The sequence below is a fragment of the Manis javanica genome, chromosome 11 (assembly GCF_040802235.1).
Source record: "Manis javanica isolate MJ-LG chromosome 11, MJ_LKY, whole genome shotgun sequence".
NCBI classification, from domain to species: domain Eukaryota; kingdom Metazoa; phylum Chordata; class Mammalia; order Pholidota; family Manidae; genus Manis; species Manis javanica.
In genome coordinates this window covers 98,380,156-98,401,267 of record NC_133166.1, presented here as the reverse complement: position 1 = coordinate 98,401,267, position 21,112 = coordinate 98,380,156, and the positions used below count along the sequence as shown (strand labels likewise).

At 40.2% G+C, this 21,112-nt stretch overlaps 1 protein-coding gene across 8 annotated transcripts in view; it reads left to right on the top strand.

The window, feature by feature from the left end:
* The window catches only part of HHAT (hedgehog acyltransferase), a 309,565-nt gene that overhangs the window by 2,956 nt on the left and 285,497 nt on the right, over positions 1-21,112 (top strand). For all 8 annotated transcript variants that reach the window (XM_073216981.1, XM_073216982.1, XM_037015362.2 and 5 more), the window contains exon 2: positions 9,834-9,969. In XM_073216981.1, coding sequence (XP_073073082.1) covers positions 9,843-9,969 — 127 coding nt within the window. In that variant the 5' untranslated portion in view covers positions 9,834-9,842. The remainder of the gene's footprint in view (positions 1-9,833; positions 9,970-21,112) is intronic.

Sequence of the window (21,112 nt, the reverse complement as noted above, 5' to 3'; positions counted from 1 at the left end):
ATGCAAAAGTCTTAAAATGATGTATTGGTGAAACAAATTTAACAGTCTATAAAAAAGGATGTTAAACCATGACCAAATGGGACTTACGCCAGGAATGTTAACTTCATCTAACATTAGAAAATCAATAAATGCAATTTAACCCCATACACAGATAAAGGAGAAAAGTTATTTGATAAAATTCAACCTGTGTTCTTGATAAAAACTCTTTGCAAGCTAAAACATTGTTGAGAGAAATTAAGGATTTAAGGTGACAGAGGGTATATACGTCATTGCTCTGCAAATCTATAGATTTAGTATAATCTTAAAATCCTTGCAGATTTTTTTTAAAAGGAGGAGTTGATAAGCCACTTCTAAAATTTTCTTAGAAATCTAGTCAATCCGAGAAAAAGATCAAAGTTGCATGACTTAAGGCGCTATAATCAGTATGTAGTGTGGTATTGGCACAATGCTAGACGAGTCAGGGAACTGAGTAGGGAATCCATGAACTTGCTTACACATGTGTGGTCCCTTGATGTATTGACAGAAACGATATTGCAGTAGAAAAAGGATAGTCTTTTCGGTAAATGATGCTCGGCCAATTGGATATTCATGTGGACAAAATGAATCTTGATTCTCTTCCTCATCTCATATATAAAAATTAATCAAGATACATCATGTGCTTTAATGTGAATGCTAAAACAATAAAGCTTCTAGAAAAAAGCAAAGTAAAATATCTTCATTATCTAAGTATAGACAAAGGTTTATTGAATAGGATACAAAAAGCACTAATTATAAAGGGAAATACTGGTCAGAACTTCTTTTCATCTAAAGACTCCGTAAAGGAAGTGAGAGGGCAGGCCACAGAATGGGTGAAGGTATTCCTACTACACGTATCCACTAGAGAACTCACACCCAGAATGGAGAAACGACTACGAATCACTAAGAAAAAGCTGGACAAGTCACTTCATAAAAGAGGATTTCCAAATCCCCCCAAAATATATGAAAAGGTGGTTAACCTCATTAGTAATTAGGGAAATGCAAATTAAAATTATAATGGGATGTCACTCTATACTCAGCAGAGAGGCTAAAGTACGATACGAAGTACAGGTTTCCACTATCTGAAAACAAAGTGTCCTTATGAAACTTTTGTAAGCCGAAATGGTCTGCAGTGAAGAAGCTGTTACCGTTAATTCATGTAGAAAAAATTTTGAGCATTCCCAGACCCAAAAGATAATCTCCCTTAGGCTTTTCTGATACCTTAGGACCACATCTTGCTAACAGATGCACAGAGTTAAGTCCAGATAAAGCAGGGAGCTCATAGCCCTAGTTCAAAGCTATGGCGGCTTGATACTGAGATGCTGAGTGTGGTTCTTGGGGAAGGAGCTTGGTGGCCACCCTCGCTGCTCAGGCGGCACACTGCCTCTAGAAGGATTTGCTGCAAAACAAATGCTGGATGCTATTTTCGCTTTTTGCCTTTTTTGTGGAACTGAAAATCCTTTTTGGATTTCTTTCAGTTAGCGAAAACAGGCACTAATGTGGGACTTTTGTAAAAGCCAAGGGGTGTGATGTGAACTTTTGAAAAGTGGGGAATACTATCCTGGTTAGGATGTGAACAAACTGGAACTCACACATAGCTGATTGGTACGGAAATTAGTATGACTTTTTGGACATTGTTTGCAGTATCATATATTAAAGCTGGGCATGTATATCCCTTATGACCAGCTACTACTCCATTCTTAAACACTCAGCAATAGGGTGTACACACACACACACACACACACACACACACACACACACACCCCAAAAGGTATATATGTATATGCATAGCATTGTTATTTCTAATGGCCTGAAAACAACCCACATGCGCATCAATAGTCACATGGGTAAATGTGTCAATTGTTTGTACAGTGGGATACTCTGCAGTAATGAGAACAAATTACTACCTCACACAAGAATTACTACCTCACAAACATAAAGCTGAGCCAAAAAACAAGGTAGACACAGCTGAGTAAGTGCTCTGATTCTATTTACATGAAGTTCAAAAATGGGCAAAATCAGATAAAGCTGGGTGACTGAAGTCCGGCTAGTGGTCACCTTTGGTGCAGTTACAGGAAAGGGCAGAAGGGTCTTCTGAGCCATTACATTTTTTGTCTGGCTGGTAAATATTGGAGTGAGTCTACCGTTTGAAAGCCTTAAATTCTTTTTTTCTTTAAGCACATTTTAATACAAAATTAAATATATTGTAAAAATTTTGGTTCATTCGTATGTCCTTAATCTGGGGAGTGTGAGACATGGTGGGTATGATTCTTGGTGATTAAAAAGGATTAAAATAGGATAAGAATTTTCAGGGGAAAGAATACAATGTCATGTGAGTAACTTTATTAAGGACTTACAGAACTGACTCCTTTTTGCCAGTCTTATACAGCAGACATCTGGCCGAAAGGCTGTTCATATAAAAAGACTTAGAGTTTTATTTGTTATTAAGATTGATATCAGCGTGAGATGGAGGCCAAAATTTAAAAAAAAGCTAAAGTGAGAACTGAATAGAAAATTTTGTTTTCAGATTTAATTTTCTTACAATTTGATAACAATTAGATTAATATAACCTGATGTTTTGCATAAATCCTTTTAGTTAGGTACTTTCCTCCCATTAGGCAGGGATGGTATGTTACTTTCCTACTGTTTCTGTAATAAATTACCACAAACTTAGGGGCTCAGACACAACACAAATTCATTGTCTTACAGTAATGAATTTATGGAGGTCAGAAGTGCAAAATGTCCGGCCAGGGCTGCATCGCCCCTGCAGACTCTAGGGGAGAGCCTGTTTTGTTATTGCTCTTTGATGCCTCTTACAGTCCTTTGTTCACAGGCCCTTCTGTCTTCGAGGCACCTCATTAACCTTGCTTCCATCATCACATCTCCTGTGTCTCTAACCCTCCTTTGTCTGTCTTAGAGGGATCCTTGTGATCACATTGGGCCTGCCTGTACAATCAACGGTAATGTCCCCATCTCAGGACCTTTAGCTTAATCACATCTGCCATGTCCCTTTGCTGTGTAATGTGATATATTCACAGGTTTCAGGGATTGGCCCATGGACATTTCTTGGGGAGCCACGTCTGGGGGACCTCACAGATGGCGTTTCTGTATGTTGACTTCACAAATAGCACAGTTCCTGATTCTTAGTTGACTGGAGAAATGAGTCTGAGAGTTTGTGATTGGAAGTACAGTTTCTGAAAGAAAAGTGGCAGCCTTGCCCTATCCTTGCTCTGCCACATCTGGAGTTTGGGGTCCAGCTCCAGTTCCCTCTACTGTAGAGAGACAATGCGCAGAAAGATAAAAGGTCTGGGAAACAAGTGACTGAAGAAATGGTTGAAGGAATCACAGATGTTTGTCTGGGAAGAGTGTTTGGGCTGGAGTGGGTGGCATTAATTGTCTTTGACTATTTGACAATGTATTATTGGAAAGAATAATTAAGCCTTTTTAGTGTAATAACAATAATATTAAAAACAAGAATAAACACTTGAGAGCTTTCTATGCCCGAGGTGCTGCTCTGTCACTTTGTAAGTTTAATTAATCCTCACAGCAGCCCTCTGGGGGGTTCTTATTATTCCTACTTTATAGGTAAGGAAATTGAAGCTCAGGGAGGTTATGCAGCTGGTCCTAGCACACACCACTAGAAAGCAGCAAAGGTGGGATTCAAACTTGGCCGTTTGACTCCAGAGCCACTTTCTAAACCATCTCACTATCCTGTGTCCATGAAGGTGCAACAGGACTAGTGGAAGAAGGGTTTTTAGAAATGGAGGGGCAGATTTTGACTCGGTTTAAGGAAAAAGCAGGATACAATCAGAACTGCTTAGAAATAGAGTTTCCCTGTCTTATAATGTTACTGGAAATGGTCAGGTAAGTTATTGTAAAGGAAATCTTCAAATTGACTGGAGATTAGACCAGATGACAGTAAGGTTCCTACTGATTTTGAAATTCTGATTTGGGAACATAATTATTATTTTTGCATTTTTATATATATATATATAAAATGCATGGTATATATTTAAAAAGTATATATATAATAAAGATCCATTCCGGAATGTAGTTTTTCCATTTATTTTCCAGATATTACTTATTTGGTAACTACTGGTGTGGTGGGGCCATGCCACAACCCTTTTCCAGGTGCCATTGCTGTTCCTTCCATAAAGAGATGAAATCTGTTCTCTCCTCTTCCTGGAATCTGGGCTGGCCTTTTGACCATCTTTAACCAATAAAATGTTCTGTGAATTCTGGAGCCTGGTCCTTAAGAGACCTTGCCTTTGTTCTTTTGAAACCCTGAAGCCACCGTGCTGTGAAGGGCCTAGCCCACCAGAGGACGAGTGCCCACACAGAGAAGGGCAGCACTAGCTGACAGCTGGCACTAAATGCCAGATGTGTGCGTGAGGTCATCTCGGCCCCTCCAGTCCCCAGGGAGCCGCGCATATAGTCATATGCATGAGGCCAGGTGAGATTAGCAGAAGAACTGGCCAGTTTGCCACCCCACAGAATCATGGGAAAGAATTCATCTCTGTTGTTTTCAGCCACTATTTGTTGGGAATGCTTGTTATGCAGTGATTCATAACTGATGCGTGAGATTTTGGTGCATGTTTGGAAGTAGTGGTATGTATTTTATAATTATAATTAAAATTACATATTATAATTAAAATTATAATTTTATAATATAGTTTGTAAAACTGTAATTATACTTTTAGCCCAGCCCAGTAGACCTCCTACAACCTATCTCATTGGTCCTCTGTGTTAGTGAAGCCTGTCTGGGTTTAGAGCAGGTTTCTCCTTAGTATTATGTGGGTAGAAGACGACTCTTTGTATGACTCTTTAAGTAGGATTTGGAGAAAACCGTGAGGTGAGAGGATACCATGAGTCTGGACTTGGTTTCCTGGTGAAAGTCATGTAGTTTATATTCTGCAAAATAGGTTTCTATTTCATCAAATTGGACCCTAGAGAAGAGCAAAAGTCTCATAACAGTTTTTCCAAATGTGCTAGAATATGGCCTACTTTTTCATTTTCTTCAAAACCACTGTCATTTCAGTGGGCATGGGCTCTTTTTACTTTTATCACTGTGGTTTTCAGAGTGCTCATTTGTTCCTAAATTCAGAACTATTTCAGTTTTACTCCATCCTTATCTCTATGTAACTGCTGACTCTCGCCTCTTATATTTGAGGTAAATTGGTTTGGCTTAGTTTGTCTTCTTCAGCAAATCTTTTAAGGAATGTTTGAGTTAGATGTATCATGTGTATTTTGATTACATCTAGTTGATTTAAAATTTTTATTTTTTTCCTAGGGAGTAGTATCTAAATTATGCATAACTTAAAATTTTTCTTTTGCATATGTATAGATTATATTGCCTTCTAGCTTTCCTGATGGATTGGTTTCATCATAGATGATGAAAAAAGTGAATCTGGTGCACTCTGTAGGAATAAGGAGGAGGCTGAGGGACATCTCTGGAATTGGACTTGGTGGGTACAAATCTAAGCTCTGCTGCTTCCTAGCTGTGTGACTTGGGGCAGGTTTCTTGACCTTTCTGAACTTTGTTTTTCTCTTGTGTTAAATGAGGATGCCAGAAGTTATGAAGAGTAAATGAGATAATACTAGTAAAGTACTTTCTCAGCAAAGGTAACCTGTAAATAGTACTTAGTATAGTACAGCTGTTACGGAACTGTAAGAAAACTCAGTAGAGGAAAGTTTCAGTTTAGGACATTGAGTTTGTGGGTAGAAGTGATGGTGATGCTGATATGATAGGATTGGTAGCTTAATGCTGAGAGCACTGCTTTAAAGTCCTCTGGTGCATGTGGGTATGTGGTTATAGTCTATTTAGTGCTCAATGCCAAGATTGATGGACAGAAAGCACGTCAGATGGAAATGTTGGAATCCATTTGTTGCATGCATCAAAAATAACTTTTAAAATGATAGTGGAACTTGCTAGGGGAAAAGCATCTCACATAAATGATGTCCATGCACATTTCAGGCTTTGACACCGTGAGCTATACTTTTCTGCCAAGTTTAAGGAACAGGATTTCTGTCTGTAAGAGAGTGGAGTTGGGAACTAGAGTTCTGATTTTGCTCCATCACTGGCCTCTCTGTGTGCTTGGGCAGATCACAGCTTTTCCCAGAGCAGGATTTTGATTCCTGAAAAAGAGCTTAACAGTTAGCTCTCCTGGTGAGGATTAGCGTAGTTGGCATGAGAGCAGGTGGAGTGTAAAATCACCAAGTAAATGCAAATGTAAGTCACTTCAGTGTAGAAAAAGCTCTGTTCGTTGAGGAATTCTTGCCTTTTTACAGCTATGATTTTATTCTGTGAGTCTCCTGAGTTCTATAGTCCTCTGATAAATACTTCCTATGAAATACCCAGCCTCAGAGCTCTTATACTCAGTGGAGGCAGAGACCACTCCCTATTACTCCAGTCTGACTTCCGGCCTTTTGATCCCAGGGAAACCCCTGCTACAATTTCCTTCCAATACCTAATATTAAGTGTATTTTTTATATTTTTATCTCTTTGTCTTCATTTGCATCTGTTTTCTCACTCTTGTCTATCATATTTAGCATTGAGATATTGTAGTCCTGTGGCTTGGGGATTAGCTGTTGCATGTTCTTTATTTTACTTTTTAAAAACCTTACTGCTCCCTGGACTAGTTTGATGCCAGGTGCAACCTGATTTTTCTCCTGTAGAAATAAGAAGTGGCGATTATCGTGTAGGCTGGCTCACATATGGCCCCTGAGCTGATAATGTTTTGGGGGACTGAATGTATGAATTAAAAACAGCAAAGAAGCATTATTCAACTGTTTGAGTAAGAACCTCTTTGGTGTCATGATAGCTCGTGCCTGAAAAAGAGCACGCTTGTGTACAATGAGAAATAGAAACTTGAGAATTTTCTGGCAGAGCTTTTTGGAACCTTTATGGATTTGGACATCTAAGAAAATTCTAGTTAGATTCCCTAATATACCACTTTCTTTTTCTTTAGTACTGGTGTGTCATGAATCCTTTAAAGCATATCTACTCTGATTTGCTTTCTGAGTGTGCAGCTGAAGTGAACGGAGAAGTGAACACTGGGGAGAGGAATTTTCTTGAGATAAATAGGCGAGGATTGAAAAGAGAGGTGTGTTGAGAAGAACATGTGAGTGTGTGGCGGTGTTTTGAGGTGGCCTTCCTGGAATTGTCAGCGAGGAAGCCAGAGGAGTGAGGGCACTGCATATTACTCCTCTGGGGATAAGAGACGCCGGCAGAGAGTTCCCCAGGTGGCCCCCAAGGACAGTAGGTGTGCTACTTGGGGTGACCTTGGGTCGGGGGTGGAGAGACGAAGAGGAGTGTGACTTTAGAGCTCTGGCGATGCTGACCTGCAGGCAGGTGGCTACCTCCCATGGAGGGCCAGTTAGGGTTCATCAATTCAGGAAGAAACCCAGGGCTTCACCTAGGTAGGCTCTCGGTGAATTAAATTCACTAACTGGTCCTGCTGGCCAGGTCTCAGCTAATGTTTATTGAGCACTTACTCTGTGCTAGGCCCTGGATAAGCATTTTACATTTTATTCAACAACCCTATGAGGAAACATATTTGGGAGGTTGTGACCCGCTCAATTTCCACAATTGAGTGAATGACAGAGCCAGGATTCCCTAGGGTCTGCTTGATGCAGAATTCACCCCTGTGCTGTCAGGTGGAGGCTCTTTGCCCCAGCCCCCAAATTTTAAGTGTGAGGACACAGCCCTGCAGCTCTGTTCATGGTACTGTGTGTCTTGTATAGGCATCTGCAACTCAGACAGTATAGCTAAGAGCAGCATCAAAGGGACATGTTATACACTGAGTTTTCTAGTTTCCAGACACTTAAATATTTGATGTAGAAGAACTGTCCTAGGAGAGAATGTCCCTGACCTGCTGCTGTAGAGTAGGACTTCTAGAACTTTCATTTAGTTATTTATGTTCAAATTCCAGTAGCAATTTTAGGTGTTTAGCTCTTTGCTAATCACAGATTCTTCATAATGGGAGAAAGTCATCCCGTGAAATACCAGCACCCTTTGAAAGGAGAGACATTGTAAGTTAACTTCTCGCTAACGGAAGACTCCCATATTCCTACAGAGTTTCAGAAAGAAAGTTGATGAGATTCCAGGAGATGCCACTTATTTAAAAATAAAGTGTGGATAGAAATGTATGAAGCTAGAAGTGGTTCTGAAAAGCAGCAGGGGAGCCTGAGAAGGTGGCGTTGAGGTAGTAGGGCTCAGAGAGTTTGGGGTTCAGCTCATGAGTGTTTGCCTCTGGATCCTGGCTGCAGGAGGAATCCAGGCCAAACCACCTTGGCAGCTCGTAGATAGTTACCGGGGGCCTCTCTGCTTGGAGGACCACAGACTTCTGACCGCATACTGTATGAAAACTGACGTTGATATATTTTCCTGTTCTGTCTCCCCTTAGCCTGAAGAAAGGAGCTTGTGTGTGGCCCAGTCTGAGCCAGGATCCAAGGATGAGTGACTCTGTGGACTGACATTTGGGGGTTGGCTGTGGCTGAGGGACAGGGTGGGATCTCACGCTTCCCAAGACCTGGCTTTGGGGCCTGGCTTAGTTATTTCTGACTGTGTGACCACACTGTCCTTCATATTTGTCATCTGTAAAATGCCTGCCTCCCTTGTCCCACCTCTTTACTGGGCTGTCCTGAACATAAAATGAGGTAGCTTGTGAATTCTGATATTTGGCATTACTGTCACATATTAAAAGTGCTTGCTTAGCCTTACAATATTGCTCTTATTTTAATTTGGCATCCACAGGGAGACATTTGGAAGGTTTAAGTAAAGCAGTGAGGGCCATAAAAGGTCTTACATCTAACTAGCTCTGTGTTACTTGGGAGCTGATCATTTAATTTGCAGCATTTTAGGACTTCGCTTTCTATCACCTGCTGTATTGTTGAGAATATAGGCATGGCTGCCGTACAGAGAGATTGAGAATTGCAGAGGCTTAAACATCTAGAAATGCAGTTCTCTTTCACCTAAGTGGTCCAGGGCCGTTTTGGGAGTTGGATGGTACATGGAATGAGGGACAAAGGCCCCTCTGTCTTGTTTTCTCACGGGCCTCCCACCTCTTGGTCCAGGGTGGCTCTTCCCACCTGCCTGGAGGAGAGGATGGATGACCTCAGCTAGTCAGACGTCCACACTCAGCTATACTGTAGAGTTGAGCTCAGCACCCACGTGTTCAGATAAAAATTCAGTTGTGTACAAAGGGAGATCGAATATTGCAGGGTGGGCAACTAACAGCACCTGCCAAAGCTGCTGGGGCTGTTAGCTTCCCTTTAGGGAAGATGGGGAAGACCGCAGTTTTTATTACTAGCCCATTCTTGTGAACAACTATGGGATGACATTTGAAGGGGTTAAGGCCGCTGGCTAAGAAGAGGCTTGGAGATGATTTGTGCTTTTCTTTATTCAGGCTTCTGAAGCCTTCTGTCATTCACAAGCAGTGAGTAGTCCCTTCTTGCTGCATTTCATACCCTGTGCTGGGTGCTGGGGACTCAGGGCTCACGGTCTCTGCTCCGTAAGGTCCACTGCTCACACGTGTGGCCAGCAATGAAGGCAGAACTGTCTGCTGTGCATTGTAATGCGAGACAGATGGGGGGTTCACGGGGAAGGACCAGCCCACCCTGGGCAGGGCAGGGTGTGTGTGTGTGTGTGTGTGTATTGCACTCCGGTGGGGGAAGGTCACTGGCAGGAAGAGGTGTGATAATCTGTATCAGCTTGAATGACAATGGGTCCCTGGGAAAGCAAGTGAATGACTTACAAGATGCTGTTCTCTGGTGTCATGTCCGTGGCTTACTGTGCTTATTGCTGTTTCTTTTCCTAGAAACCCTCTATGTGGGCATTGCTGGGACCCTCATCACAAGGAACAATGCTGCCCCGATGGGAACTGTCTTTTTACCTGCTCGCTTCGCTCGGCTTCCACTTCTATTCTTTCTATGAAGTTTACAAAGTCTCCAGAGGTAAGGCCCCAACTTTTCTGAACTTCTATCAAGAAAGGAAATGGGAAGGAAGCAGTCAGAGGTGGAAGATTCAGGAAGACTGTCTAACAGATGACTTGGGCCCTGCTTTGCTTTCCTCTTGTCTTGGACCATTTGAATCAGTGATCTGAGACAGGGACATTTCTCGCCCTAATCCTGTGTCTATTAGCTGATCCTGTAGCTGGTCTTCCGTGATATGCAGGTTTGATTCAATGGCTACTGAAGGCCGCAGAAGTGATTTGCATTCATAATTTGCAGTAACCTCTTAACAATTTTCTCTTGTGCATGAGGCAGCTCCTGGTGTTGAAAGTCTAGACTCCTTCTTCTTGTTCTGCTGTGTTTAGTGCTTTTGTACACATGTTAAAGAGGAATCATCACCCAGTCTACACTCCAGCCCATAAGAAGGGGGCGGGAAGCCTCCTTTCCCTTAAGTGCAGCTTGGCAAGTTACCCTTGTCACTTCTATAACACCCAGTTGGCCGGCACTAAGTTCCATAGCCACAGCTGGGAAGCTGGGAAATACTGTTTTTTGCTTGGTGGCCAAATGCTACTGGAACTTCCCATACTGTGGAGGAATGGCAGCAAGGCTTGGAGGGACCTTGAGTGATCTCTTCCACAGCCAGGACCAGTTTTCTAGAGGTGACAGGGATGATTACTGAGCCTTGTCTTAAGGAAGAACGGGAGTCAGCCAAGTAGAGAGAGGGCAGAGGATCTGTGGACAGAGATGTATCAGCGGGCAGATGGATGAGCTTCTGCAATGCCAGTTGGGTGTGAGAAAGCAGAGCATCATGTGGGAACAAGCCACTCAGTAAGACTGGAAGGTAGTGTGAAGGGACGGTGGCAAGACTTGGGCTTAGATCAAAAAGCAGGAACAGATTGTGAAAAATGTTGTATATTTGGCTGAGGAGTTTAGACTACTTCAAAGGCAGGGGAGTATGCTGAAAGTAGTGTGGTCACTGAAAATGGCCAAGGTGGGTTTTGAGAAGCACCTTTGAGAGTGCTTGGCCCTCAGCATCTACCTTCTTACGGGTCGCTGGGGTTGATTTAGACATATGTCACCAGGATTGACTTTTCTCCCAATCTACGTATGTCCCACTCCAAGCTGTGGGCTCGGAGACTGATCGTCTAAAGGGGACAAGGACTGTTGTTTAGTTGAGGCTGTCCACATACTGGCCTGCCCTTGCTGGAGCCTCTGAGCACCTGGAGACCCATGTAGAAGGAGCTACCCTCCTCTGTGTCAGGCATCATTTTAGATACTTTATGTATCCTGTCTTGTTTAATCTTTAGCACAGCCCTGTGAGATGGTATGTTGCTTAGAAGACCGGCTTGTGTGCAGAAACAAGCCTCCAGCATACAGGGGCTGGTATGGAATGTAGATAGCATGAGAGACCCTGGCTCCTTCTACCATGTTCCTCTGCCACCTTCAACATGTGCTTGCATCTCATGATATGAGGTGGCTTCTCCAGCTCCAGCTGTCACATTCGTCATTTCCCAGCAGGAAGGTGGGAAACGAAGGGGAGGCCAGGCACTCTCTTCTTCAGAGCGTGACCTAAAGGCTGCTTATATCACAGCCATCCTCATACTGTTTGCTGGAACCTAGTCTTGTAGCTACAACCGCTGTGGAGGGAAGCTAGTAAATGTAATCTTTGATTGTGAGGCATTTATCTAGCAAACCTCAAGGGCTGTATCACAGAGGAGGAAACACAGAATGGATATTAGTGCTTAATCAGCAGTCTCTTCCATAAATGGATGCCTTAGTTATTCATTGCTGCCTGACAAACCACCCTGAAGCTTTGTGAGTTAAAACTACCACCATCATTTATTATCTTGATGGTTCAATGGCAATTGAAGGCCGTGGAAATGATTTGCATTCGTAATTTGCAGTAACCTCTTAAAAAATTTCTCTTTTGCATGAGGCAGCTCATAGTGTTGAAAGTCCAGACTTTCATCTTCTTGTTCTGCTATCTTTAGTGCTTTTGTATGCATGTGAGATTTTTTTCCCATTTTAATTATTCTTTAGAGCAGTTTTAGGTTCACAGCAAAAATGAGCAGAACGTACAGAGTTCCCATATGTTCCGTGTCCCCATACACAGCCTCCCTATCAACATCCTCTACCCCAATGGTACATTTGTTATAATCGATGAACCTACATTAACACATCATTATTACTCAAAGTCCATAGTTTACAGTAGGGTTCACTTTTAGTGGTGTTCACTCTGTGGGTTTTGAGAAATTTATAATGATATTTATCTATCATTATAGTATCACACAGAGTAGTCTCACTGCTCTAAAATTCCTTTGTGTTCTACCTATTTACCCCTCCCATCCCCCAAATTACTGGTTTTTTTACTGTCTCCATAGTTTTAGCTTCTCCAGAATGTCATATACTTGAAGTCATACAGTTTGTAGCTGTTCCAATTGGCTTCTTTCACTTAATATGCATAGAAGGTTCCTCCATATCTTTTCATGGCTTGATAGCTCAGTTCTTTTTAGTGATGAATAATATCCCATTGTCTAATGTACCACAGTTTATCCATTTGCTTATGAAGGATACCTTGGTTGTCTCCAAACTTTGGCAATTACAAGTAAAGATGCTATAAACATCTGTGTGCAGGTTTTTGTGTGGACATAAATTCTCAGTTCCTTTGGGTAAATTCCAAGGAGCAATTGCTGGATTATATGGTAAGAGATTATTTATTTTTATAAGAAACTGACAAACTGTTTTCCAAGTGGCTATACCATTTTGCATTTCCACTAGCAATGAATGAGTTCCTGTTGCTCCACATCCTTGTGAGAAGTTGATGGTGTCAGTGTTTTTGATTTTGGCCATTCTAATAGCTGGGTAGTGGTATTTCATTGTTGTTTTAATTTGCATTTCCCTTATGATATAGGATGTGAAGCATCTTTTCATATGTTTATTTGCCAACTATATATCTTATTGGGTGATGTGTCTGTTTTGGTCTTTTGCTCATTTATTAGGTTGTTCATTTTCTTTTTCTTGTTTGCAAATTCTGCTTGTTCATTGCTGACGTATAGGAAAACAGTTGACTTTTTTATATTAATCTTCGATGCTGCAACCTTACTTATTAGTTAATTAATAATTGCTCATTAGTTCCAGGAGTTTTTTGTCAATTCTTTGGATTTTCTACATACATGTTATCTGCATGCAAAGACAGTACCTTTTATTTCATTTTCTTGTCTTATTGCAATAGGTAGGACTTCCAGTATGGCATTGAGAAGGACTGATGAGTGGGAACATCCTTGCATTTTTCCTGATGTTAGTGAGAAAGCTTCTTGTTTCTCACCATTAAGTATGATGTTAGCTGTTGGTTTTTTGTAGATATTCTTTCTCCAGTTGAGAAAGTTCTCCTCTACTTCTAGTTTGCTGAGAGTGTTCAATCTCAAATGGGTGTTGGGTTTTATCAGATTCTTTTTGTGCATTTATTGATATGTTTGTGTGATTTTTCTTTTTTGGCCTGTTGATGTGATATATTATATTAAACTGGGTGGTTGTGCTCTGGGGCCTTTGTTTTTAATAAATTTGGACTGGACTCTGCAGGGCAATTCTTCTGCTTTGTGTGTTGTACCTGAAGCTTCAGTAATCTGGTGTCTTGGCTGGCTGAAGTGTCCAAGATGGCTCACTCACATGGTTAGCTGTCAGCCAAGACTTCAGTTGGGGGCTGTCAGTTGGAATGTTGTAGTTCTCTCTATGTGGTTCTTCACATGGCTTACATTTCTCATAACAGGACAGCTGGGTTTCAAGAGGGTGTGGCAAGTACACAAAAGCAGAAGCTGTAGGTCTCTTAAAGCTCAGCCTGGGATGTTGTACAGGTCATTGCTGCCACTGCTTATTGGCCAAAGCAAATCACAGGGCCAATCCAGATTCAAGGGGAGGAAAGACTGTACCTCTGTATGGCTGGAGCCCCACATATGTGCAGGGAGAGAAGGAATTGATGGTGGCATCCTTGGAGTCTCTCTACCACAATGGGTGTTATACTTCTTTACCCAGGTAAGGCTACTTGTCCAAGGTCACACATCTAATAAGTAATGGAACTAGTTTTAAACCCAGGTCTGTCCAACAATATTTTGTTCTATTCTGTCATTCATATTTATTGATAATTTAATTTCCTAAAGCAATTTGCTTTAAAGGGGCTTTAAAGGGAAAGCCCTTTTGTCTGCTTTATGTTCAATTTTAAAATTTTATCCCACTAAAATAGAATTTTCTTTTCTGTATCATGGTAGGTGCTGGGATGGGGACAGGAGGATGTCCTTTTGTGGATAGTACAATATTCTCTTGGCACCTCAACTGATCCAGAGGCTGTCCTGCTGTTTGACTTATTACTGACCACTCCCTAGCCTTAAGCCTCTTTTATCCTTTATGCTTTTCCTTTTAATGTCAGTGCCAAAGTGCTTCTCAGGCCGCTCCCAAGAAATATCTTCTTTCCCTAATGCCTTTGGCAGTTCAGCTCATGGAACCGCCCTGCCAAAGTGTGTTTAATGGTGCAATGTTGAATGTTCTTGGCTCTGTGTCTTACTGTCTAATTCAGGAAAAAGTGCTACTTAACCTGCATTATAGAAGTAGGTCACTCGGAAAACTTGTCTGTCAACTTTTTTGGGGCATTTGTAACTGGAGCAAATGTAGTGCCTAGAACGTATTAGAGGCTCAAAACTTGTTAAGTGAAATGCCACCAATTGGCATCTGCCCAGCTGCTTTTTCTGGGCATAGAGCAGGCCTCTTGTTCACACTCCCTGCCCATCAGCAGCAGTGGGCTTGTCAGGCCGTTAGGGAGAGCAGACCCATCTTTACCATATGTAGTCTAGTGGAATTTCTTGGTAAATCCCAGCAGGACTGAGCAGAACACCCCTTCTTCCTCCTCTTCCTCCCAACTCTTCCAAGCACAGGACATCTCAAAGCCACGTGGAGTGCTGGGGTGAGGTGGTGGCGATCTGCTATGCTTTGTGGCCTCTGCCCTTGTGCTCTGCAGTAGGCCTGCAGGTCTGGCTCATCCAGACCACTTGTGTTAAATTTGTGCCTTTTGGTTTAGCAAATATAGGAACACTTTCGTGTTTCTCTGCTTACACTAACTATGAGGAAAGATAGGCTATGCCATGCAGTAACCTCAAAAGAATTCATGCCTGGGCCTAAGAGAGGGCCATATATTTTTATGTTCCTATCAGTTTGATGCAGTTCTTAGAATGAAAACAGTTGAACTCTCATCAGTAAATGCCTTGGGAGGTAGGCGGTCTCATGAGAAGGCATCTGGAAGGGGAAGTCTTAGACTACTGTTTTCAATTTATGTATTGGCTTTTATCTAAATTTTTTATTTCTTCTTGTACCTATTTTGACACTTTATAGTTTTCTGGGGATCCATGCATTTTATATAGGTTTTCAGTTTGATTAGTATATTGTAGTTCATAACACTCTTGCTGAAAAGTTTTGTTCTTTCTGGAGTTGGCTTCTCTCTTTTGTATATTTTACTTACGTCTTGTCCTTCACTTCCCCAACTTTCATCCTTTGTGAGTCTCTGAATTTTTCCCTCTTTCCTATTGCTTTCTTTGATCATTTGTGCCTGAGATCTTACTCATCTTTTCAGCTTTTGGCTTTGTTAGATTTCTCAGTTGTTTCTTTTGTTCTCTAATTCACTGGTTTCCACCCTTATTATTTCCTTCCTTCTTGTTTGCTGTGTTCCTTTTTATTCCAGCTTCATGAGTTGAATGCTTAGTTCATTTATTTTGTAAGGACGATTTGTATTGCTGTATTGTGCCTGATAGTTTCTTTCAGAAGGATTTCCAGAAGAGAAATCAGAGTCAAACTACATGAATATTTTTAAGGTTCCTGGTGGATGTGTCCAGTTCTCCCAGAAGGAGAGTGTCCTTCTTACTGTATTATCAGCAAGTTGAACCTTTATTCTTTCATTCATCTCACATGTATTTGGTCTATGATATGAGGTGAAAAGTTCAACTATTTTTTCCCCAAATAGATAACCAAATGCTATTTAATAAGTCTTTCTGTATTGAATTATGATGCAAGACTGATCATATACTAAATGCTTATATATACTCCAGACTGTAGGGGGGATCTGTCTTTTTTGGTTCATTGATTTCTCAATCAATTCTTACATCGTTACTGCACTGCTTTGATTATTTTTGCTTTATAAAATGTTTTGAGTATCTGGTAAGGTCACCTCTCATTGTTCTTCATTTCTACACTTTTCTTAGATATTCTTTTTTTTAAAATTAATTTTATTTTGGTTTCATTAATCTACAATTACATGAAGGACATTATGTTCACTAGGCTCCCCCCCTCACCAAGTCCCCCCCACATACCTGTTCACAGTCACTGTCCATCAACATAGTAAGATGCTGTAAAATCACTACTTGTCTTCTCTGTGTTGCACAGCCCTCCCCGTGCCCCCCCACGCTATACATGTTAATTGTAATGCCCCCTTTCTTTTTCCCCGCCCTTATCCCTTCCTTCCCACCCATCCTCCCCAGTCCCTTTCCCTTTGGTAACTGTTAGTCCATTCTTGGGTTCTGTGATTCTGCTGCTGTTTTGTTCCTTCAGTTTTTCTTTGTTCTTATACTACACAGATGAGTGAAATCATTTGGTACTTGTCTTTCTCCGCCTGGCTTATTTCACCGAGCATAATACCCTCTAGCTCCATCCATGTTGTTGCAAATGGTAGGATCTGTTTTTTTCTTATAGCTGAGTAATATTCCATTGTATAATGTACCACATCTTTTTTATCCATTCATCTACTGATGGACATTTAGGTTGCTTCCATATCTTGGCTATTGTAAATAGTGCAGCGATAAACTTAGGGGTGCATCTGTCTTTTTCAAACTGGAGTGCTGCATTCTTGGGGTAAATTCCTAGAAGTGCAATTCCTGGGACAAATGGTATTTCTATTTTGAGTATTTTGAGGAACCTCCATACTGCTTTCCACAATGGTTGAACTAATTTACATTCCCACCAGCAGTGTAGGAGGGTTCCCCTTTCTCCACAAGCTCACCAACGTTTGTTGTTGTTTGTCTTTTGGATGGTAGCCATCCTTACTGGTGTGAGATGATATCTCATTGTGGTTTTAATTTGCATTTCTCTGATGACAAGCGATGTGGAGCATCTTTTCATGTGTCTGTTGGCCATCTGAATTTCTTCTTTAGAGAACTGTCTATTCTGCTCCTCTGCCCATTTTTTAATTGGATTATTTGCTTTTTGTTTGTTGAAGTGTTTGAGCTCTTTATATATTTTGGATGTCAACCCTTTATCAGATCTGTCATTTATGAATATATTCTCCCATACTGTAGGATACCTTTTTGTTCTATTGATGGTGTCCTTTGCTGTACAGAAGCTTTTCAGCTTGATATAGTCCCATTTGTTCATTTTTGCTTTTGTTTCCCTTGCTCGGGAGATAAGTTCAAGAAGAGGTCACTCATGTTTATGTCTAAGAGATTTTTGCCTATGTTTTTTTCTTCTTAGATATTCTTAACAGTTTATTCTTCCAGATACAATGAAATTGTCAAGTTCCCCACCCCCCAAAATCCCATTTGGGTTTTAATTAAAGTAAGCCTAGAAATTAATTCATCAGTAATTGGCATTCTTATAATATTGTATCTTTCCATTCAGGAATATGCTATTTTTTTCCTTAATTATTGAAGGTTTTCAGTTACTTCCCTTAATAAAGGTTCCTGGTCTTCATTATAGATCTTGCTAAAATTCCTGTTAAGGTTATTGCTAATTCTTTTTTTTCTCTTTTATGATTAGAATATAGAAAATTATATTTTCTATAATTTCTAGTTGATTATTTCTGGCCTGAAGATATTTATTTTTGTTTATGTAGTTTGTAGTCCAACAATTTATTGAATTCTCTTCATGTTCTGTTGTCTTATCATTTGATTCTCCTGGGCTTTGTATTTAGATGATGTCATTTGCAGATAATGGAAATGGTTTTGCTTCATCTGTTGTTTAGCTAGGACTTCTAGAACGATATAGCAGTTGGAAAAGAATGTTCTCCTTTTTTTAAATTCTAACATTAATGGAAATCTCTGTATTTTTATCACTAACGAAAAGTTGAATGTTAAGAAATCCTGCTAATCCCTTTTTACTAAATTTTACAAATCAGCAATAAATGTTGAATTGTATCCCATTTTAAAGCATCTGTTCAGATGATTACATAGTTTTCCCATTTCCAACAATTGATAGACTATTTTAAAGTAATCTATTTTCCAGCATGGTTTATGTGGATTCCTACAACACACTTACTGTGACCATGGTATTTTTCAATACGCTGCTTGTTTCCAAGTTAAAAAAAAATATTTGTAGTTTCTAAGTGAGATTGGTTGACCTGTAGTTTCATTTTTTTCTTTCATCCTCAGATTTCAATATCAGCATTCTGTTCACTTTATAAAACAAATGGGGAAGATTTTGGTTTTTTTTTCATACTATGGAACTGTTTGATAATATGCAAAATGTCAGCATCAAAGTTTGATATTACACACTTGTAAATTTTTTTAGACATGGAGTCGCTTTGGAAATTGATTCATTGAAAACTTTCCAGTATCTTTCAGGGTTGTTGATATATTTAGGTTTTCTTCTTAGGCCAGTTTGAGTAATTTATGTTTTTCTATTTCATTGAAATTTTCAAATGTATTAACATACAGTTATATTTCATATTCTTACAATGTTTTGAATCCTACATGTTTCATTTCTTCTGTTTTTGGAATTTACCACATGTTTGTCTATACATTTGGCTTATTCTCTTTTTCAAAGAACAATCTCTTTGATTTACTTATAAATTTTCCCTTTTTTCTGTTTTCTGGTAAGATTATTTTCTAATGAATACAGGTACCCTAGATTCTTTTGTTATCGGAGGCAGGTCCTTGGTCTTATGGGAAAGAATTCAAGAATGGATGAAAAAGCAGTTGAGCATTAAGAGTCTCTTTGAAAATGGGATTTTGGAAACAGGCAAGAATACATCATGCCTGGGAGTTGGGTCTCGGGCAAACCCATAAGGCTGCACCAAGGGAACAATAGGGAGCCTTTTTGTATAAAGGGAGATGAATATTGGTCAAGTGGGGTTAGGTTTCAAAGGGAACAAGTGACGTCTTCTTGAATTTGGGGCTTCCTTGACCCTGATGTTGGGCCGGGGAGGTTTTTTGCTGTATTTGGTCCTCTTCAGAACTGCAAGGGGAGGCTAATTTTTTTTTTTTTTGAGAGGGCATCTCTCATATTTATTGATCAAATGGTTGTTAACAACAATAAAATTCTGTATAGGGGACTCAATGCACAATCATTAATCAACCCCAAGCCTAATTCTCAACAGTCTCCAATCTTCTGAAGCATAATGAACAAGTTCTTACATGGTGAACAAGTTCTTACATAGTGAATAAGTTCTTACATGGTGAACAGTGCAAGGGCAGTCATCACAGGAACTTTCGGTTTTGATCACGCATCATGAACTATAAACAATCAAGTCAGATATGATTATTCATTTGATTTTTATACTTGATTTATATGTGAATCCCACATTTCTCCCTTATTATTATTATTTTTTTAAATAAAATGCTGAAGTGGTAGGTAGATGCAAGATAAAGGTAGAAAACATAGTTTAGTGCTGTAAGAGGGCAAATGTAGATGATCAGGTCTGTGCCTATAGACTAAGTATTAATCCAAGGTAGACAAGGGCAACAAAACATCCATGAGTGCAGAAGATTTCTCTCAAAGCAGGGGGGGTGAGGTTCTGAGCCTCACCTCTGTTGATCCCCAAATTCTCACCTGATGGCCCCCCTGCGACTGTGCCTGTCTTAGGTTGTTCCTCCCTTGAGGAATCTTACCCGTCTCTGGCTAACCAGTCATCTTCCGGGGCCATACAGGGAGATGTAAAGTTGGTAAGTGAGAGAGAAGCAATATTGTTTGAAAAGGTTAGCTTTTTACTTCTTTGCAGATTTATGCCCTGTGGCTTCTATGCCCAGCATTTGCCTTGAGGTATCTTTACCACTTGGAAGAATTCTGATACTCAGTAATTTTCGATATGAGGTATGAATTCTACTAAAGGGTTGTGATTAGGAAGGAAGAAGAAAAGCTATAGAAGTAGCAGATGGAAGAAAACATGGGAAGATTGATTATTTCTTTGACATAACTTCTTGTAGAGTAACATAAGCATGTATAGGTTTTAACAAATCACTAATTAAATTGCGTACACACATTAACAGAATAGGAATACAGCTACATAACAAAAGCAGACCTACAATTACCGGCCATATCTAGTGAAACCAAGAAAACCATTTAGGCACCCTAGGCATTTGTGAAAACTTAGCAATGATATGATTGATATTGTCTAACTGAATTTGAATAGTTGGGGAAAAATCAGACAAATTAAAACAACACGTTCCTGGGAACTGTTCACATAAGGGGAGGCTAATTTTTACCGTGTTAGTGAGTGTATAATGCATCTGGAGGTGAAGTCAGGATCCGCATCTCCATGTTGGAACAGCCAATGTGGGCCAGTCTGTTATGTCCGCCCTCCCTCCCCATCCTGCAGGAGCTGCTTGTACACAATGTGTAGCATGTTAGTAAGCATATGACCTAAGTCCCCCTCCCTCTCTCTGCTTATGCCTGGCCATCTACCTACTGTGACCCTTTGGCTTTACAGACTCCACGCTCAACCTTTATGTGGTGGCTGTCTTCCTGAAAAGCTGTATTTTAGCGGCATTTTTATAAACGGAGCTGTGCTTTCCGTTGATTTGTGTTTTCATTTCACAGGTACTTTATTTTCATTTTTTTAATCTTCAGTGATCAGTAGTTAATGTTGCTCTAAATAAGCTCTGTGACACCAGGGAGCTCCAATATTTAAGCAGATAGGGAACAAATTATTTATTTGAATTGCCACTTCCAATTTTGTTTTTATATGGCAGGTGTTCTTAAAGTGGATTCAATGTGAGTTGAGCATTTTCACCTTCTACCTTTTGTTTATTCTTAAACACACCTGTTTTTATTACTTCTCACTAATCTCAGTTTATAAGAAAAGGATATAACAGCATATTTACAGATTTTTTTATGTTGTTCATGTAACACACTAGCCTTTTATAGGGGATGGGCTTTGTTAATCAGGAGGTAATTTTTCCCA